Source organism: Lineus longissimus, chromosome 8, assembly GCF_910592395.1.
Source record: "Lineus longissimus chromosome 8, tnLinLong1.2, whole genome shotgun sequence".
NCBI lineage: Eukaryota > Metazoa > Nemertea > Pilidiophora > Heteronemertea > Lineidae > Lineus > Lineus longissimus.
In genome coordinates, this window is record NC_088315.1 from 13220186 (window position 1) to 13242997 (window position 22812).

Here is a 22812-nt window from a genome sequence, read left to right on the forward strand (position 1 = left end):
ATCATACGTATCTTCCAGGGCATCGACCTCAGTTTTCAAAGCTGTAATGTCCTGGTGGTTGAGCCTCATGCCATCGATGGCGTTGGAAACCTGTTTCCCAGATGTCTTCATGAAAGAACTGAGCATATCATCATGGCGATGTATCTGGTCTGTGGCCAAATGCTCCTCCTTTTCAATCCTCTGTATGTGCTGAGCCAGGAGTTCGACGTCCCCGGTCGAAGCTGTCCCAAATAAACTTTTGCTAATCTGCCCGATAAATGAAAATAAAGCCCTGCGTTGGCGGATCGCCGGCTTGATTGTAGTCGGTTCCGTGACATTGTTAACTAACATTAACTTAAACAATTGAGTATGGTTCCATACGCGGTAAATGATGTCATGGCGCTGATTATCCAATGACGTGAGGAGTTTTGTGAGTCTGGCACATTCCTTATGGTGCCTTTCACACTGTGGAAGCAGAAAGCTAACGATCTCTGGATCAAGCCAAGGGATTGCAAACGAATGCATCCAGTATGAGGCCCCGTTATCCAAGGCTCCGACATGATATAGGGCAGCGCCATAACCAGGGCGTAATATTGGTGTCCTTCGTGTTATGCCACTGACGAGTGGTGGAATCAGCACCATGAGGACAACCAGGAGAAGTTGCCCGACTCCGCAAATTGTCCCAGCCATCTGGAAAGAGAAGAGGCATCGATATACTAGGCGCGGAGTGAATCTTCATATTATCCAAATTATCAGCCGTATTGACCCAAGTACAACGGCTCATTGGATATCCCTTCCACTTTACTCGATACTGCGTCGCATTCTTATGTTGCCTATGGCCAACCAATTTCTCGATTTCATAGACTTTGCCTCGTCTGGTCGGCTTCAAAGGAACAGGGTCTGTGGTGGTGGGAGCATCCAAAACTAATTGGTCATCACCAGCAACTGAGGGAGGCCTGTTCCCCATGGCAATTTGGTCATTGGGCCCGCTGGTGGCACAAGTGGGTTATCCGGAAGGACATTGCGCACATTAGGCCGGGCAAGGGGATCAGTCCAGACTTTAAGACGATCTGAGTGAACAGGTGCCTTAAGCCTTTTGCCTTGCATGGTCCGCAATTGGTATGAGCTATTGGTGTTACCCACTAATTTATCAATCAGGTATGGTCCATGCCATAGAAGTTGGAGTTTCCTACTCAAGTGTCGTTTGTGGGCTGGATGATATAACCAAACTTTGTCATTAATCTTGAACACAGGAACCTTCGCTCGTTTGTCATATTGCTGTTTTTGCTGAGCTTGAGCATTGGTTAGGTTTTCGATTGCCTTTGATTGGGCTATACGAAGCCTTTCGATCTTTCTGTCCAGGTGCTGCTGCGGTTTCTCAATTGCATCCCTGGACTCAAGCAATGCAACATCTGAAGGAAGCCTTGGCATCCTGCCGTACCAGAGATAGAAGGGGCTATCGCCTGTGGAGAGGCATGGAGTTGACCTATAGCTAAATAGGATTGGGTCAATATACTCATCCCATGTGAGTTGGTGAGCATCCACATACATGGATATGCCTTGGATCAATGTGCCATTAAACTTCTCCGTGAGACCATTGCACTGAGGCCGATAGGACGACGTCAGGTGATGTTCAACATCCAATATCCTACACAATGATTGAACCAATTTGGACAAGAAGTTTGTGCCCCGATCGCTAAGTAAGACCTTCATAGTCCCATGACGGCAGATGATAAGGCGAAAGAGGACATCTGCTACAACTGGGGCCTCAATCGTCTTACAGGGCACTGCCTCTACCCAGCGGGTCATGTGATCAGTCAGGACAATTATGAATCTATTGCCTTTCTTTGTCCTGGTGATTGGTCCCACGCAGTCAATTGCCACCCTATCAAATGGGGCCTCAACCGGGGGTAATGACTGAAGTGGTGCCCGCCTAATTGTCTTGGGTGTCTTCCTGGTGCTACAGGAAGCACATGTACGGACGTAATGATCGATGTCAGCTAACATACCCACCCAGTAGAACCTAGCCCTAATTTTTTTGTATGTTTTCTTGGTAGAGAAATGGCCGGACAATATGTGGTCATGGGAGGCAATAAGGATTTCCTCCTTCACATTCTCTGGGATGACCAACCGGAAAGGATTGTTCTCCCCATCACCACGTTCCGCTTTGGTCATTAGCCTTTGTAATACACCATTCTCGTCCAAGGTGTAGGAGTCCGAGTTCAATACCAGTTTGCGGGCCTCCTTATCCTCCCCCGGAAGTACCCCCTTCTCTAGGTACTCAATCATTTTGACCTAAACTGCATCTGCCCTCTGACGTTGGGTAATATCGGGAACATCGTCATTGACAGCCACCACCGTGGTATCCCAGTCCCGACGGCTAAGTCCATCTGCATTGTTGTGATCCATCCCTGGGCGATGCTCCATTTCGAAGTCATACTGCTGTAAGTACAATATCCATCTAGCGAGGCGTCCCGTGGGATTCTTCATGTTCATGATATACCGTACTGCCGAGTGATCAGTAATAATTTTAAATCGCTGCTCAATCAAATATGGTCGCCAGAGCTTAAGGGTGGTGATTACTGCCAGGGTCTCCATTTCAGTCACTGTGAATGGTTTTTCTGCTGGTGTCAACCCCCGGCCACCATAGGCAATGCAATATTCACACCCATCGCGTAATTGAGAGAGTACAATGCCAAGGCCTGTGTTGCTACAGTCGCAAGATACAATGAATTGCCGCGTGAAATCGGGAAATACCAGAACAGGCGGGTTGGTGATTTTCTCTTTAAGCAACTCAAAAGCCCGCTGCTCCTCCGGACCCCACTCAAAGTAAATCCCCTTCCTGAGTAGTTTATTCAGGGGTGATGCAATTTTCGCAAAGTCCTTGATTAACTTGCGGTAAAAGTTGGAGACACCCAGAAAGGACTGCAACTGACGCACTGATGCTGGGGTTGGAAACTCGACAATGGCCTTGACCTTGTCATCGTCCACCTTGATACCTTGCTCGTTTACCTTGAACCCCAGGAATTTGAGTTCCTTTCTGAAGAAGAAACATTTGCTAGGTTTTAAGGTCAGGTTTGCAGCGGAGAAGGCTTGAAAGACCTGTTCTAAATGGTGCAAGTGTTCGTCGAAGGTGGATGAAAAGACAATCACATCATCCAGGTATACCAGACAAATTCTTTGGTTTAACCCCCTCAATACACTCTCCATGAGGCGCTGGAACGTGGCCGGTGCCGATTTTTTACCAAAGCACATTACGTTGAACTCATACAAGCCCGAGTGACAAGTAAACGCCGACCTGTCTCGCGAATGCTGTCCATCCAGCTCCACTCGCCAGTAGCCACTCCTCATGTCGAGGGTGGAGAAGAACTTTGGCTGAGTTGCACCAAGAGCATCTAGGGTGTCATCAATTCTTGGCAAAAAGTATGCATCACCAACACTGACAGCATTGCATTTCCGAAGGTCAACACAAAATCTGGTACTACCATCACTTTTCTTAACCAAAACTACTGGAGAGCTCCATGCTGATTTCGACTCACTTATGATCCCCCGTTCCAACATGTCTTTCACTGTATTATCAATAATCTGCCATGAGGCAGGGCCTACCCGGTAAGGTTGAGAACGTATGGGAGGACTACTGCCAGTGTCGACTCGGTGTTTTAAGACCGTTGTGCACCCCAATTCACTATCATCATTGGCAAAGACATGGCAATATTTCATTAGGAGTTCCTTGACAATTTGCTTTTGGTCGACAGTGATATCTGACTTGTCTAAGGAAACAGCAGGTGGATCAGTCTTGGCCAATCTAGCTGTGCGGGCCTGCTCAACAGGGGAACTCTGACCTTGAACTCCTTGCTCTGAACTTAACCCTAAGTTTGCCACTATTTCCGTCCGGCAGAAATCCAAATGTCCTAAGTTCGTGCAGCGCTACAATTTGACTGGTTTCGCTGTCGGATTGTAAATCATGAATGGAACTAGTTTATGTCTCACTTCCGCAAGTGAGTGTGCGCCCATTAAATGGCTTCGTCCGGCCAATCGGGCATTGGGTAACACCACCCCCTGTGCACCTGTCAACAATTGATCTGACTCCAGGCGAGCTCAGACTAACCGCTGGGACCATGGTTGGATAAGCACTGTGGAATTAGCCCGAAGCTTAACTTCGTCAATGTCCACATAATGGATTACCTCAAATGGTATGGGGTCACAGCCAGTTAGTTCCAATAGGCCTTCCTCAAAGTTCAGGTGGCATGAATGCTGCGAAAGGAAATCTAGGCCCAGGACTAGTTCGTGGCAAAGGTTTTCGGTAATGTGAACAGTATGGTTTAAGCTATAGTTACCAAGCTTAAATGGAATATCGCTAGTACCCAGCAGGTAAATTGTGTCCTTGTTGGCGGTGACTGCCTGCTTTCACTTAGTATAGTCAATAGGAAGGCCCGTCAACGTAGGTTGGGTTTCAAAAAGATCCTTTCTCAAAAGAGACACGCTGGCACTAGTGTCAATCAGAACCTTTATGTGCAGATCCCCAAGTTTACCAGAGACAAAGTTGGACAACTTTGACTTGACTCGCGGGTCCCCGTCCTGGAAATACACAGCCTGCACGCCCTTGTCACGTAATGGACCCGGTTTTGGTAGTGAAGTCACCCTTGGGTTAGGCCAGGCTGAGGCAACTACGACGAGACAAAAAGAGTATAGGATCCCCAGTCCCCCAAGCAGTGTGGACACTGTCGGTCGAAGTTTGCTTGTCACTACGTCCACCCCTCCAAGTGCATGGCATAGCCCTTGAATGCCAAATCCTAGCAAGGCTGTACAAGCTATAATGACAGGCCAATAATTTCTGAGGTATGGGCCTACTAGACCACCACACAGCCATATCAATACACTACACACAAGCACACAGAGGGTTGCATAACCAGCAATTTCGACCAACTTAGGCCTACACCAGACATTCCCTTGATCAGCCCAATCATTAATCCACGGGACCAACCCGGCTTGTACGTTATGTCAACAATGCTGCCAGCAGTTTTTAAATGGAGGTCGTTGTAAACGTTGGGGACCATTTCGTCACTCACTCCGGGATTGCCACCAACTTCGAGAATACCATAAACCTCTGGAATACAATCAACCTCTGGGATATCATCAACCTCTGGAATATCATCAACCTCTGGAATATCATCAACCTCTGGAATATCATCAACCTCTGGAATATCATCAACCTCTGGAATATCATCAACCTCTGGAATATCATCAACCTCTGGAATACAACCATTCCCTAATTTGTGATCCATATCACCCTGAGTACAGTGACTCACGTTGTCCATCACAACTGGAATACAATTATTCCCTAATTCATGATCAATATCATCCTGAGTACAATTACTCTTGTTTTCAGTAACATCTGGAATACAATTATGCCCCATTTCATGATCAATATCATCTTGAGTACAATTACTCTCATTTTCAGCAGCATCTAGAATACAATTATTCCCTATTTCCTGATCAATATCATCTCGAGTACAATTTCTCTCATTTTCAGCAGCATCTAGAATACAATTATTCCCTATTTCATGATCAATATCATCTTGAGTACGTTTACTCTCATTTTCCGTTATGTCCGGGGTGCAATTAATCTCAGTCTCGATGGCACGCTCATGTGTCAACAACCCTACAATGTGTGATGCCTTGCCAGACGGCGCCATGTCCGGCGTTATTTCATCACATACTGTGGGATTATTGCTTGGTTTGGTGGTGTCGTCATACCTAATTTCGTGTCCACTATCATTGTTTAGAGCAGCCAAATTTGTTTTCATCTCATTATCATGGTTATTAATAGGATCAATAGTGCTGATCTTTCCCCCTGCAAAATGAGCACGCCTTAGTTTGTTAGAGTTATGCCTCCTCGGCTCTTGACACTCCCGACTGATATGCCCTTGACCCCCACAATTGTAGCAGGTTACCCGCCGTTGAGGCCTCTGGCCTCCCGGACCCTGTGGTCTCTGGGAAGGAGGCTCTGTCAACTTTGTCCGGCATGTCATGCTTCCATGACCAACACGTCCACATCGCCCACAGATGATGACCCCCTCGGTGGTCCTGCCATGCCGGTAGTACGCCGGCCTATCATCCCTCCGATCATTATTACTTTGGCCTGGTTGTGGGCCCCACTGATCAGAGCAAACAGGGCCTGGTATTGTAGGTTGGATATACTGTCCCGGGGCCTGATGATATTCAGACGGCCCTGGATGCTGGGGCTTTTGAGCTTGTGCTAGAGCGACCACAACACTCCCGTTTATGTTGTTTCCTATTGAATAGGGTTTGGACATTTACCAACTGCAGATTGTTGGGGCTGAACTTAACCTTCATTCGCTCCTTTAACTGATTATAATCAGTGCGAATGGGGACGGCCAAGGAGTAAAAGAACCTGAAGGCCTCAGAGTCTAAAAAATTTGGCATTGCCGTACCCTTTTCTTGGTCCCCCCAACGGTGAAACTCGGCATAGGCCTCAAAATGCCTGACAAAATTATCAAGGTCTTCCGTAATTTTCCCTGAATATGTCTGTGGCTTATTTACAGCCCCTGCTACCTTATTTTGCCCTGGTCGACCGCCTTGCCCTTGGCCCAATTCCCTAATCACATTAGCTAACTCACGGAACCCGGATTGCGATTGATCTTCACCAGCTGAACTACGATATGAGTTATTATAATTGTGAGTGTGCATGCCACTCCGTCCTGATCCTATGGCACTGTCCGAATCCCCATAGGCCCTATATGAAGAAAACCCACTGGCCCCTTCGGATGATGATGATGAGGGGGTGTGTCCATACATGCTTGGGAGATATGACCTTCCGGTGGTGCCGGTACTACTAGTGAGGGATGGATAAACACGGGAAGATGATGACGACAACTCAGGCATAGAAAATGTCACTGTCGCTGACAAAGTGCTGGTCACTGACTCGCTCACTTCAACAAATGTTCGGCTTAACACATCCTCATCTGAAGACTCACTCAAAAGATTGTTCAGTTCTCCAGCCCCTATTCGAACTTGTGTCATACTGGTACTCACCGGTCCTGTGCTGACTTTAATCTTTCCACTGCGGAGCTCCAGGATGACGTATCCAACTTCTATGGCTTTGTAAGGCAGCGAGAGGCAAAATGGATATCCGGGTCACACACCACTGGAAGGCTTGCCCTGTCTAGGTCTATGTGGGGTTGAAGTATAAGAACTAATATCCACAGCCGACTTTGTGTGATGATGGTGAATATAATATATCTCTTAGTCTTCTTTTTGTGGATGATCGTGAATGTCTATTCAGGGCCAAGCCAACTCTCTCTCTCCCTGTCTTTTTCACAACAAGCACACCACCCTTGGTAACTAACCATACGTCATCCCCTCTTCCCCAAAATACCCAATCAGGACTTGGCTCTGACCAACATATAATATGGCGTGATACGACCAGACGTACTCCTTCTTTAGCTCAGCTGACAAAGTCAGCGAAGCTGGTCATATTACTAAGGGAATGGTGTCCGTCCTTCCTGCCATCCTTCCTGCCATCCTTCCATGTCAATTTTGGGCATTTTGTCACCGTAAGACCTAGGCACTTTGTTGATGCTGCTAAATTAGGAGTAGCCCAAGGGGAACTCGGAAACCAAAAATCAGCGCAATCCGACCTACATTCGGCGAATGAGGTAATCGGGAAGTTTAAACTTCTTTCCTTTATACCTTGGTCCACAGAGGAAATATTGTTTTCAAATCTGGCCGAATATTTTTTAATAAGTTTTCATTTTGACTTGTAATGGAATTAGTTTAGTTTTCACCGCCAGTTGGCGCTACAGGCACATTTGACAGATTTTTGGACGATTCAAAAGCCCGGGTTATGACGCATAGTTGCGCAGTTGTATCCTGCGAATTGAATTGGCCAAGGAACCAGGCTATATTTCAGCATACCCACTGTGACCAGTCTAAAGATGGAAGATTGATTTTGCAACAAGTAACCAATTTTCTGCTAAAAAGTAGTCAAGTAGGCGATATTATCACTAGTTCCTTTTAGTGGGTAGTCATAAGGTCTTAAGGGAATACTTTCAGAAATTAGTTCTTGAAAATTTGGCCACAATTCTGTGAAAACGATATCGGAAGTGCACGCTCTGTTCGCGATGTATTTTGAAGTGGAGAATTCCCACAGTATGTGCAGTGAATTGGCATGATTCTGTTTGCATATTAGTTTTTAGTACTACGATTCTTACATGAGTAAAAAGTAGACGTTTTAAGCAACACAATAATGTTACTCCCATAAAAATTGACTCAAAATTGACGGAGCTACGGCATTCTGTTCGGCAATTGGCAGCGCTGATAAAATACATTGCATGCTGATGCATGCCAAATGGCACACTTTAAAAAGCGCTCATTGGACAGAGTAGGGAATCACCAGAAATGACGTCATCGCTGGTCTAAATCTTCTATATAATAATATTAGAAGGGGGACGAATAAAGTCACACTCAGAGGCCTTGGATCGCCTTGAAATTTTGCATGAATGGTGGTGACACCTTACCCTGATGCAACGTCTTCGTTTTATTCAAAAATTTACTTCAGCGGAGCAGTAATGAGGGATTCTTTATAGGACACTGTCAATTCTCCTTACCACTCACAGAAGCCAAGGCATTACTGTTAAGTTATGCAGGGGCTTAATCAATTACCTGCACTCCCTGTGGGGTGAATAACAATACCTTTTGAACAGCTGGCTGTAGGAGGATGATTGGAACAGCCGATATACCTGCTGACCTGCTGAACCCAGGTTAATGTTATTTTCAATCCACGATTGCTGGTCACCTGATTTTCGATATTTCGCGGGAAATGAAATTGTAAACAAACGCATAGTGTGCAGTTCAAACGTAAACAAAAATGTATTTTTGGTACTTTTAGTTGCTGGACTTGGGTTTTCCCACAGTTAGGAGCTGGGGTCAAATTGGTGGTCTATCGTTTATGGGTTGGGTGGTGTTTTAGTCAGAGGTAGCCCTTTGATTATGAAGGGATTTTCAAATTAAGGTGACCATGGTCTTTTTATGTGCTCACCATAGCTTGCAATACTTGATGTATCTGAAGAGGCGCGCGAAACCTGACATGGCCTTACCAAGGAGCTGCTCACAGTGCTGAACTTCTAGCTTGCCTGTCGACTAAGTGCCTTTTTGGCCGAGACATTGCTACATGTAGGAGGAGCACGCATTTTAAAGTAATAGTAGTGATGATAGTACAGTTGGTTCGAGCCATTTAAGTCCTTCTAGCAGACGAAAATAGTAGTGGCGCGAATGCAGGAGGTGCTATAGAGGTCAAAGCCGAACGCAGCTGGCGCCGTCTTCAGTCATTCTATGAAACTGATTGACGTGACGCACTGATGCTCTTGAGGATTTGCCCGCTGTGTTGGAAATTTTAGTGGTATAACGTGTTCTCTTGACCTTCAAACAGTAGTATAAAGCCGATATTTACTACTTTACACCCTCAGTCCTATGTTATTAGGTCATCCAGCTGAGGGCCAGGCCCTTGGGCCTCTTGTTAACCCCTGTGGCAAGTTGCCACAAACCAAATTTAGTAATACTCCCTTACTTATTTATAAACTGAATGGTCAAATAGGTCCACTACCTTGCAACATGTATGGTACTAGAAGACATCAGTGGTTCTTTTGTTGGCATCTTAGAAATTCTCTGATTTGACCCGCTATCAAAAGGCCATGTTTAGCAGGTGCGGTAATCATTTCAAACTTTCTCGCACATCTTTGGCTCACCGTAGGGGAGTCTTTACAACTGCGCTGTGTCCGTCGTCATCGTCGTCGTTGTCTGTATTTTGTTTCCAAAACAATGGCACGTTTCTTAACCGCTAGAACTATGAACTTGAAACTTTGTACACAGGACCCCTCAAGTCAGGTGACCTCTGACTATGAATTTCAGTCTGATCTGATTCTTGACATGGGCCAGAAGTGGAAACCTAAACAGTGTGATATCTCTCTTAAGAGTTACTCTTTTTTTGGGTCACTGGTACGGTGAGTCTATACAACAGCGCAGTGTCCGTCGTCCGTCGTATCCTATTTCAAAAACAGCGGCACGGCTATGGACAGTAGCTAAGGCTATGGACTCAAACGTTGCATGACCCCCTAGGTCAGATGACCTTTGACACTGAATTTCCGTCTGGTCTGATTTTTGACTTGGCCAACAGGGGGCCAAAACTGAAAACATAAATAGTGTGATAACTCACTTATCAGTGATTTGTTTTTGATGAAATTTTTATGGTAGGTACTCCTAGCAACGATATGTGATATACATATCGTACATGTTTTTGATTTGACCAACTTTTCAAGGTCACATAGGTCAAATGACGTAGATTTGTCGTTTGAGTGTAACTGTTGCATGTTTCTTAACTGGTAGGGCTATGAGCTTAGAAGTTTTTTTGCATAACCCCCTAGGTCAGATGACCTCTGACAGCCAATTTGGTCTGATCTGATTCTTGACTTGGCCACCAGGACGCCAAAACTGAAAACACAAAAAGTGTGATATTTCACTAATCAGTGATTTGTTTTTGATGACATTTTTATGGTGGGTACTCCTAGCCAGGATACATCTCATACCCTAGAAGTTTTTGATTTGATCTATTTTTCAAGGTCATATAGGTCAAATGGCGTAACTTGGCCATTTTAACTGCTAGGGCTATGGGTTTGAAACTTTGTACACAATACCCCCAAGGTTAGGTTACCTCTGACACTGAATTTTGGTCAGATCTGGTTCTTGACTTCGACACCAGGGGGCAAAATGTGAAAACCTAGAAAGTGTGATATCTTGCTCATTAGTGATTCGTATTCGATAAAGTTGTTATGGTTGGTACTCCCAGCAAGGATACATTACATATTATACAGGTTTTTGAATTGAGCTACGTTTCAAGGTCATAGAGGTCAAATGCAGTGAATTTGCTGTTTGGCGGCCTAACTATGGCATGTTTCTTTACTGCAATGACATATGAAATCCCCTTTGATTAGGATACTGATACTAGTAGTATCTCAGAGTCTTCCTCGGTCATATCTCAAGAAACATTCATTGTCAATTAAGTCGTTACCTAAATACCGGTGAGCACAATGGCCCCTGGCCTTTTCATTTGATAAGATTTTTATTGTAGGTTCTCCTTGCAAGGATACATCACATATCATACAGGTTTTTGATTTGACCTATTCTTCAAGGTCACAGTGGAAAATGGCATAAATTGCCCATTTGAGTATAACTATGGTACGTTTCTTAACCGCTAAAGCTATGAACTTGAAATTAGGTACACATGACTCCCTATGTCATGTAACCTTTGACATAGAATATCGGTCTGATCTGATTCTCGACTTGGCCACCAGGTGGCCAAAATTAAAAAAAGATAAAAAGTGACTAGTGACTTGTTTTCGATGATATTTCTATGGTAGGTACTCCAAGCATCGATACATCACATGTTATACCGACTTTGGTTTAACCTATATACTATAGCATGTTTCTGAACCAGGATGAATTCCTAACCACCAAATATCTATACGATGAGCATAATGGCCCCTGGCCATTTCATTTGACTAAAACATTATTTAGTTTCAATGAGATTTCTTTAAGTGGCGGAGACTTCATTGAAAGCAAAGCATTCTTTGAGGACACTTTTCATGATTTTTGAGAAGTTTGCGCTGACCTTTTGTGGCTAATTTTAATGTTTTTCGTAATATGTCTAACGGATCAGTACATTTAGGGTGTATGATAATTAGTTATGTTGCAGTGCTTGGTTCAATTGTGAATATTTTGACTTGGAAAACACTAGCCTTTTTATGTCAATTGCAAACATTGTTATAAACATAAGCATAGGAACACTTGAGGAATAGCTCCCTTAAAACAACTGTATAGATAATATAAACAATACAGAAAGACTGACCTTTACATTTTGATATCAAAAAGAACGTTTCTGGTTAAAAACCGAGTTTTTTTTCGGTAGAATTTTATTCCAGATTTTGTTGTTTAAAATTTACAAATAATTAATGAACAACCAAATTTCCCTTAATGTACTGACGCATGTATCCATTGTGACACTGGTTGTCCCTTTAGGTCCTTCAAGCAAAACATATGATGAAGATTTGCCCTCTATTTCAGTATGTGCTATTTCTGCTGATCATCATATTGGGAGAGGTTACTCCTGGTATCCTAGTGTGGGTCTTCAAGCAGTATATCGTAAGTAGAATAATCATTATTTCACCTGATACCCGTGTAAGAAGAAATTCGGCCCCTGATTACAAATGCCACAACGTCTCCAAAATAAAGGATTCTTTTTAGCTCAGCTGACAAAGTCAGCGGAGCTAGTTAAATAGCTATTCGATTGGTGTCCGTCCTTCCAACCTGCCATCCTTCCATCTAGCCATCTGTAGACAAAGTTTGGCATTTTGTAATCATACAACCGAGGCACTTCAAATCTAGTCTTGCTTATAAACACCGCAGAAAATGTTGCTTACGGAAAAAAAATTGGGCAATTCGACTAAAATTCAGCTCCCCGGGGGCAAAATGCGTAAATGAAAAAAGAATTTTTTGACGCTCTATTCCAGCAGATAAAAGCTTGAAATAAAGTTGAAAAGGTCTTCATGATACAGAAGTTTTGATATAAAATAGATTAGTGTCAATTTATATCACCAGTTGGTGGTAGTGAGCAAAACTGTTGTTTGACCCCGGATGATTCCGCTTTAAATTTCCCGCCGCGAACTGACATGAAAACCTCGAACCAGGTAATACCTGACTGATGGTATTGCCAGTGCATCCACTGTATGAACGGCTCGTCTGGGGTAAATTGACGAGGCGGCTCGACCCTCCACTGCACGGTCGAGGTTACCTGGAGTACTATCATCAAGAAAATGGTGGTGACCTTTTTATTTCTACTGGAGCGATGATTTTGTAAGTGACAAATTTTCTTATTTAAGTCTTTACGGAAATTTATTTTGGTACGAAACTTCACACGTTTATAGAAAAGATCAACGAGAATGTGTTCAAATGCCCTCATAATGATGAGTTCAACGGAATTTGGTCAAAACAACCTTCGAATGGAGTCAACTTTCTTTGCGAAATTGAAGCGACGACCTCATTATTTATCGTAATTTATGCAGATCTGAGTCCAGCTGATGGGTGATGTTCTGATTTGTGTTGAAACTATTGGAAACTTCGGAAATTAGTTCTATTAGTTCTACTATTCTGCAGTAGTATATTATAGCCATTGATGTTGACAGCTAAAAGCACTAAAACTTTGTTTATTTATCAAACTGTATCGAGTGTTATCGAATCGAATGGATGTGTCGATCGTCGGGGAGGATTGATATGTGGTTGTGCGTCCAAGGCGATTAGGTCATTCAGTTAGTTTGAGAAAGATCATGATCATGAAGATGCGTGTCGTGTTATCATAACCGGAAAATAATTTGAAGTTATTAGTGGTGTTGTCATTGCCTTTTTTGCATGGAATGATAGTTCGAGAGCTCTCATCAATGTATTCAGCATTGACAGAAAGTAGGTCCGGATTCGGCAACACGCCAGCTGTCTCACATGTTCCTCCTGGAGTCACCAGGTGATACAGCCAACACTGTACAATCGCTTTCCATCTTGACTTCTTGTAATAATCTTGTAATAATCTTTGCCAAATCAGTGATTCTTATATAATTTACTCCATGATTGCAATCAGCCTTTGTTAAATTCCAATCACCTGCAGGTCAGGTCAATCTTTTACCAATAAAGTTAATTTTCTTAAGCACCTCTTTATTACTTCTTCACATACAGGGCATCCCAAACACTTTGCTAAATCCACTGACCCCCCATTTCAAGTTGGTATTGCACCAGACCCAAGCTCAACGGTACAATGATCATGTAAGTGTCCAAATACCTTTTCAGGACATACTAGTATGAGGACATCAATTTTGATACCAGAAGGAAAACCAATCCTGTCCGTGTGTCACTGTGACATAGATTCTGGCTCTATTGGAAATGTCGCACTCGCACTGCATTACTTCATGTGATGTCACTTACATCTTTCACAGTTGACAAATTGAAGCATCCATGGTTATTGTAACTATTTAGTCCTTGCCAAATCTCTAAAAGTATCAGTAAAACTGCTAAACTATGAATTGTATCTGCTTACTCAGCTGAGCGCCAGGCCCTTGGGCCTCTTGTTAATATAGGTTCGCTACTGCTACCGGCATTTCAAGCCAATGACTCTTCCGCCTCATAATGAGATCAAGGGTATCTTCTAATGTTGGAATGGTAAGCCATTGTCAGTTTTGTCTATTCAGCGTTTCGAAGTAAATTTATTTTTTGAAACCTCATCCTCTTTTTTGATTCTTATCGAATTGTGTATTTTACTGATTTTTGAAAGTTGTGATGTTTTTTGGACAAGCTTTAAAAAAATGGCTGATCACCTAGTGAATATCTCTAGCATTCACTTTATTACCATCAAGACTTATCTACACTACTAAATCTATAGACTTCCAAGGAAATCACGGGAACCGTGCGCACTGTCTCTTTGAAACTTCACCTAATCTTTCACTACCTTTCCGTTCACAAAATGATCGATTCTCAGTCTAAACATTTGCCGGGAATGTGGACTTTTTAGCGATTTTATTCAGGAATTTTGTCTGATCTTAAACTCACAGAAATTGCCGGACATTGCCGAAGTTGACCGTTCCGTGTTGATGACGTCATCAGTAGCGAACAAAGTGACAGACCAGTGAAGAGCAGTCAATTTTCAACTTTCGCCCTGCCATCTGTTGGAGACTTCGGGAACCAAAATGTGTTGATGACATCATCAGTGAACAAAGTGACAGACCAGTGAAGAGCAGCAGTCAATTTGCAACTTTCGCCCTGCCATCTGTTGGAGACTTCGGGAACCAAAATGTGTTGATGACGTCATCAGTGAACAAAGTTACAGACCAGTGAAGAACAGTCAATTTGCAAAGTGTCAATGGCGAGTTGTCCATGTTGTCCGGCGAGTTTTGCACCGGTTTTTAGCTCAGCTGACAAAGTCAGCGGAGCTAGTCAAATAGCTATTCAATTGGTGTCCGTCCTTCCATCCATCCTTCCATCCATCCAGCCATCTGTAGACAAAGTTGGGCATTTTGTAATCATACAACCGAGGCACTTCAAATCTAGTCTTGCTTATAAACACCGCAGAAAATGTTGCTTACGGAAAAAAATTTGGGCGATTCAACTCAAATTCAGCTCCCCAGGGGGCAAAATGCGTAAATGAAAAAACAATTTTTTGACGCTCTATTCCAGCAGATAAAAGCTTGAAATAAAGTCGAAAAGGTCTTCATGATACAGAAGTTTTGATATAAAATAGATTAGTGTCGATTTATATCACCAGTTGGCGGTAGTGAGCAAAACTGTTGTTTGACCCCGGATGACCCCGCTTTAAATTTCCCGCCGAGGTTACCTGGAGAACTATCATCAAGAAAATGGCGGCGACCTTTTTATTTCTACCGGAGCGATGATTTGTAAGTGACAAATTTTCTTATTTAAGCCTTTACGGAAATGTATTTTGGTACGAAACTTCACACGATTATCGAAAAGATCAACGAGAATGTGTTCAAATGCCCTCATAACGATGAGTTCAACGGAATTTGGTCAAAACAACCTTCGAATGGAGTCAACTTTCTTTGCGAAATTGAAGCGACGACCTCATTATTTATCGTAATTTATGCAGATCTGAGTCCAGCTGATGGGTGATGTTCTGATTTGTGTTCAAACAATTGGAAACTTCGGAAATTAGTTCTATTAATTCTACTATTCTGCAGGAGTATATTATAGCCATTGATGTTGACAGCTAAAACTTTAAAAGCACGAAAACTTTGTTGTTGATCGTCGGGGCGGATTGATATGTGGTTGTGCGGCCAAGGCGATTAGGTCATTCAGTTAGTTTGAGAAAGATCATGATCATAAAGATGCGTGTTGTGTTATCATAACCGGAAAATAAGTTGAAGTTATTATTAGTACTACGATTCTTACATGAGTAAAAAGTAGACGTTTTAAGCAACACAATAATGTTACTCCCGTAAAAAAACTGTCAACTCTCCTTACCACAGAAGCCAAGCCATTGCTGTTATAGTGTTAAGTTATGCAGGGGCTTAATCAATTACCTGCACTCCCTGTGGGGTGAATAACATTACTTTTTGAACAGCTGGCTGTAGGGGGATGATTGGAACAGCCGGTATACCTGCTGACCTGCTGAACCCAAATCAAAACCACGATTGCAGGTCACCTGATTTTCGAGATTTCGCGGGAAATGAAATTGTAAACAAACGCATGTGTGCAGTTCAAATGTAAACAAAAATGTATTTTTGGTACTTTTGGTTGCTGGACTTGGGTTTTCCTACAGTTAGGAGCTGGGGTCAAATTGGTGGTCAATTGTTTATGGGTGCTGTTTTAGTCAGAGGTAGCCCTTGATTATGAAGGGATTTTCAAATTAAGGTGACCATGGTCTTTTTATGTGCTCACCACAGCTTTCAATACTTGATGTATATGAAGAGGTGTGCGGAACCTGACATGGCCTTACCAAGGAGCTCCTCACGGTGCTGAACTTGTAGCTTGCCTGTCGCCTAAGTGCCTTTTTGGCCGAAACATTGCTACATGTAGGAGGAGCACACATTTTAAATTTATAGTAGTGATAGTACAGTTGGTTCGAGCCATTTGGAAGCCGACATGTGAAGGCCTATCTGGGTTCTCCTTCTTCTCCGTATAAAAAGGGGCATATTGCTGACTAAGGAACAAGGCATATTGACATGCCTCATCATCTTTATCGGACCAATTGATATACTTTTATATGCACGCATACATCACGCCATTTCAGGGTCTGAGTCCGTGGACAATTGGTTTGATTAATTTGTCTCTTCGATATTGCTCCTTTATTGCATTAGATTTTCATCGCAATTCAATCTATTCAAGATGTAACCAATTTGAACCTGTCTGCACCAAGGATAGATCGACTCACTAGGGATATGCAGTAGAGCACAATGTCATGACCCTTTGTATTGTAAATTCCAATCACCTGCAGGACAGGTCAATTTCTCTCAATAAAATTAATTTTGTTGACTCCTGTAATCTTTACCTTATTAGGGAGCTCTAGCGAGCTTTATGGTTAGAGAGAGTGTGTATACCATCAACGAAAAAAACTTGACCCGGAACCAGAAAACCTCCACACCCAGGTGACATTTTTGCACGCGAATCGTATACGCTAATGCACAGCAATTTACCTGGGGAGAGATTTTCTTTTTCCAAACAATTCAGCGGGACGCTACGATGTTTACGCAGAGAAGCCGCTGTTCGGTTGAAGATTTCGTCAAAACAGGGCCGAATCAAAGTGTAACGATACCCTGGGGCGAATCGAAATGCATTAAACAACAATCTGCATTGCTGCCAGAGATTATTTTTCTCTTTCCGCGATGAAATCGTGCTTTGAACTGGCAAAATTCCGCAAAAGATTTTCCGTCTGCTAACTTTTCCGTAGTTTCAAGCGCACCAACATGATCGGTCCGGGGCTGCCCGTTTCGACGACAATTTCGTCAATATCATGGGGTGTGACAATATGTCAACGGTCTGGTTCCATTAATAATGCAATAATCTTGAAAGTACATTGGTCTCAATGTCTATTTCCCCGTTTCCATGTCAAAATCCTACCGTGAAACCTGAAATCACTCGTCCACAACACTGGCCATTTTAATTTTCCGTAGAAAGCGCATGCGCACTTAACTCAAACGCACGCGCTGCCCTCAGGTCTCACAAGCCGGTGCGGAGGCCAGGCCTACCTGCCTCCAAAAATGACGCGACGTCATTTCATGCATACCCCTGTTCCAGCGGCTGTAGACTTGGCAGTACGTTACTCTCACACAAACCAATACATTTCTGAATAGCATGTCTCTTGTATTGTAGAATACATCTGACCAAGTTTGACCAAGTGATCAGGTGTTAATCTTGAAGTTATAAGGCATAGAGGTGAAATTTTTTCAAATTTGCGTTATACAGGGTGTCTCATGCATTGTGCTACATCAGTCTATGCATGACTGTATGTCTAGGCGACGTTGGTCTCTTTGAATTAGAATATAAATCTTAATTACACTTGGGTCTTGGGATCATTATGCTTATCTCCGGGCAAAAATACCTATCCTTCTCCTGTTGTGTTTAGTTTCCCACATTCTCCCCACTTATTTTCTATACTGCGACAGCGTCTATTGGGTCAACTGCCATGATAGCATCATCCTAACTATATCCCCCCTCTCCCACCCACCAACTACTCGCCATCAATCATTGACATTGTGTGCTAGCCAACTGCTTCTTCGGTAAACTGCCATGATGGCATCATCCTAACTATATAACCCCCCCCCCCCCCCACCGAGTCGTCTCGCTCACCAGCCCTATTAACGAAGAGCTCCCTATCAAGGCCTGAGCCTTCCTCATATTAAAAAAAAGACAGTGGTGTTAGTCCCAAACTGGTCATTTCTATTTATTTTGACCTCTGTTAAATCAGGATACCTCTCAATTACAGACAGCATTTTGTATCCTTGTGCTGTACAACCCAGCCTGGACATACCACAGTTGTCCATGGAGAAGTCTCATCCTCTCTGACACTTCTTTTCTGTAAAGCTACCGATACAACATACTGAACTAGGGATATATTCCGTTGCCTCCTGTAATATTTACATACCATGGCTGATTAGTTCAATCATATATCATCCAGCTGGCAGCTCTGCATTGGAAATTTTAGTGATATAACGTGTTCTCTTGACCTTCAAACAGTAGTATAAAGCCGATATTTACTACTTTACACTCTCAGTCCTATGTTATTAGGTCATCCAGCTGAGCGCCAGGCCCTTGGGCCTCTTGTTGGTAATTATCCGTCCTTTCTGTTACAGGTATGATTACAAAATGTTAAGATATTGGAGATTACTATATTATGCACCATGACCTGGTACTGGTTGTTTAAATTAAACGGGCAGAAACATGTAAAATTATGACTGCGAAAAATGCCAACAAAGACGTATTCATCCCCATGATCACAATGACACCATCGGATACACCACTTCCATTCCAACTTTGTCGCAGACAATTTCCTCTACGTGCAGCATATGCTATGACCATCAATAAGAGTCAAGGCCAAACGCTACATTACGTAGGAATAGACTTAACCGAGCCAGTTTTCACACATGGACAACTTTACGTCGCCCTCTCTAGAGCCAAATCTTTGGACACCATAAAAGTCCTCACCTTCACCACAGTCAACAACAAACCTTACACCAGGAATGTGGTCTACGACCTATAAAGCCACAACCAGATTAGCAATTTTTAATGGAAATTTTAATTCCATCCAGACCTCAGAACATACCTGTGAATAGTGTGGTCAACTCAACAACTTTTCTTATTCAAGTAATTTGATACTTTCCACCAGTGTTGTTGTCTGAGCTGCCTGTTCTATTTTCAAGCAACATGTTGTCACTCCAGGTGGTCACTATTTGTAATGTGGATGGTGCAGCACCACTTTTTGACCAGTGTTTTCAACAGCATTGAGGGGAAAACAAGCATTTCTACATTCTGGGTGGGTTGTAATGTAAAAACTTGACCTAGGTCTATATTGTAAATTAATTTGGGGCGTATTTTTGTACAAGTTGGAAAGTTTTATGGCGTTTGCATTTTAGGTTTGGTGTATAAAACAGGCACTTGAATTGTGAAATATGCTGTAACCCAACCTTAAGCACCCTCCTTGCTAAAGAGAGGCCAGTAAACGAGTAATTTTGATCTGGACTCTCTTTCCCACTGAATCTTTAGGAAGTGTTGTGGAGAATTCATGTTTAGTCTGGACGACACAGTAAGTTTAGTTCTCCATGTAGCTCCACCCGACATCTGGTGTTATCATATCTTGCTGAAGAAAAATTGCTAATGTGGTTGTGGCTTAAGCCATACCACGGGTAACTTTACTTGTCTATGTAATGGGCATATAGTTTGTTATTCATCACCTCTATCAGTTTATTTCAGACGATAGGGAACATTCCCCTGAAGGGTTATATTAGTATCAAAAAGGTATCTAGGAATTTAAAAAAAACCCATATAAACTTGTGATGATAGTGAAATTGACCTTTATCGGTATTTCCTTATTAATAACTATAAAACTAAAAATATGACTAAAATTAGAACATTTTTGACAATTTTGACCAAAATTGATTCTGTTGATTTTGATTTTGTTCCACACCTGAGACTACTGTCTAAAATAGAGTTTCGGTATTGGGGGTCATGTCCTCCTATGGCTGGCAGACTTTTTGGCAGGTAGAACTTGGTTCGTAGATGTTGGTGGTGCGGTCTCCAAACTGTCTGTGTAGCAAGCGGTGTCCCCCAGGGTAGCGTCCTCGGTCTTGGTCTCTTTGTCATCTATATCAACAACCTGCCTGCGGCGGTCAATGTTTCTTGCGGCTGTTTGCGGACGATGCAAAAGTGTGTGAATCCTCAAACACTGCCATCACGGTCTCCATACAGCTCGATCTGGGCAGTCTGCATGTGTGGTCTTGACTGTGGCTCTTAACCCTTTCGGACCTGAGCAACCGTGACACGGTTGATCTTGACCCACCGCAATTACCCGAGCAACCGCGGGGCGGTTGATGCAGAAGATGGTTGATAACTAGCAAATTACGGTGCTGCCATCTTCGAACTGCCTATCAAACCAATGTCTACAATCAATGAAACCAGTCTCGGCCTTAGTAGACATTTGTACTCCATGCATTGTAGAGCAGCAGCGCGGCGATATGGCGGCAAAACGGAAAGCACAATTGTCTACCGAAGATGTTCTTGCGGCGCTCGATGTTGATAGCGAGTCCGATTTAGACCTGGGGGGTGACGATATAGAGCTGTCAGATGGGGAAAACATTGATTCGGACTGGGAGTTCGACCACTCGGACCATGAATCATACAATCTTACATGTCGCAGTTGCGGGTGTGAAAAATTCAAAAACAGGGTGATCTTGTATTTTTTCACCTAAATATCAGGTATAAACAATTTGTTTATCACAGTTTCAAAGTTCTAATAGTTATAATAAAGATATAAAAACAAAAGAGTTGGTTTCTAGCTCAGCTGACAAAGTCAGCGAAGCTGGTCATATTACTAAGGGAATGGTGTCCGTCCTTCCTGCCATCCTTCCATGTCAATTTTGGGCATTTTGTAACTGTAAGACCTAGGCACTTTGTTGACGCTGCTAATATAGGAGTAGCCCAAGGGGAACTAAGAAACCAAAAATCAGCACGATCCGACCTACATTCGGCGAATGAGGTCATCGGGAAGTTTAAACTTCTTTCCTTTATACCTTGGTCCACAGAGGAAATATTGTTTTCAAATCTGGCCGAATATTTTTTAATAATTTTTCATTTTGACTTGTAATGGAATTAGTTTAGTTTTCACCGCCAGTTAGCGCTACAGGCACATTTTACAGATTTTTGGACGATTCAAAAGCCCAGGTTATGACGTATAGTTGCGCAGTTGTATTCTGCGAATTGAATTGGCCAAGGAACCAGGCTATATTTCAGCATACCCACTGTGACCAGTCTAAAGATGGAAGATTGATTTTGCAACAAGTAACCAATTTTCTGCTAAAAAGTAGTCAAGTAGGCGATATTATCACTCGTTCCATTCAGTGGGTAGTCGTAAGGTCTTAAGGGAATACTTTCAGAAATTAGTTCTTGAAAATTTGGCCACAATTCTGTGAAAACGATATCGGAAGTGCACGCTCTGTTCGCGATGTATTTTGAAGTGGAGAATTCCCACAGTATGTGCAGTGAATCGGCATGATTCTGTTTGCATATTAGTTTTTAGTACTATGATTCTTACATGAGTAAAAAGTAGATGTTTTAAGCAACACAATAATGTTACTCCCATAAAAATTGACTCAAAATTGACGGAGCTACGGCATTCTGTTCGGCAATTGGCAGCGCTGATAAAATACATTGCATGCTAATACATGCCAAATGGCACACTTTAAAAAGCGCTCATTGGACAGAGTAGGGAATCACCAGAAATGACGTCATCGCTGGTCTAAATCTTCTATATAATAATATTAGAAGGGGGACGAATAAAGTCACACTTAAGAGGCGTTGGATCGCCTTGAAATTTTGCATGAATGGTGGTGACACCTTACCCTGATGCAACGTCTTCGTTTTATTCAAAAATTTACTTCAGCGGAGCAGTAATGAGGGATTCTTAATAGGGCACTGTCAATTCTCCTTACCACTCACAGAAGCCAAGGCATTACTGTTAAGTTATGCAGGGGCTTAATCAATTACCTGCACTCCCTGTGGGGTGAACAACATTACCTTTTGAACAGCTGGCTGTAGGGGGATGATTGGAACAGCCGATATACCTGCCGACCTGCTGAACCCAGGTTAATGTTATTTTCAATCCACGATTGCTGGTCACCTGATTTTCTTTTCGATATTTCGCGGGAAATGAAATTGTAAACAAACGCATAGTGTGCAGTTCAAATGTAAACAAAAATGAATTTTTTGGTACTTTTGGTTGCTGGACTTGGGTTTTCCCGCAGTTAGGAGGTGGTCTATTGTTTATGGGTTGTGTTTTAGTCAGAGGTAGCCCTTGATTATGAAGGGATTTTCAAATTAAGGTGACCATGGTCTTTTTATGTGCTCACCACAGCTTTCAATACTTGATGTATCTGAAGAGGCGCGCGGAACCTGACATGGCCTTACCAAGGAGCTGCTCACGGTGCTGAACTTGTAGCTTGCCTGTCGACTAAGTGCCTTTTTGGCCAAGACATTGCTACATGTAGGAGGAGCACG

At 42.9% G+C, this 22812-nt stretch overlaps 1 protein-coding gene across 8 annotated transcripts in view; it reads left to right on the forward strand.

The window, feature by feature from the left end:
• The window catches only part of LOC135493048 (tetraspanin-18B-like), a 228892-nt gene that overhangs the window by 78719 nt on the left and 127361 nt on the right, over nucleotides 1-22812 (forward strand). For all 8 annotated transcript variants that reach the window (XM_064779889.1, XM_064779892.1, XM_064779890.1 and 5 more), the window contains one exon: nucleotides 12118-12195. In XM_064779889.1, coding sequence (XP_064635959.1) covers nucleotides 12118-12195 — 78 coding nt within the window. The remainder of the gene's footprint in view (nucleotides 1-12117; nucleotides 12196-22812) is intronic.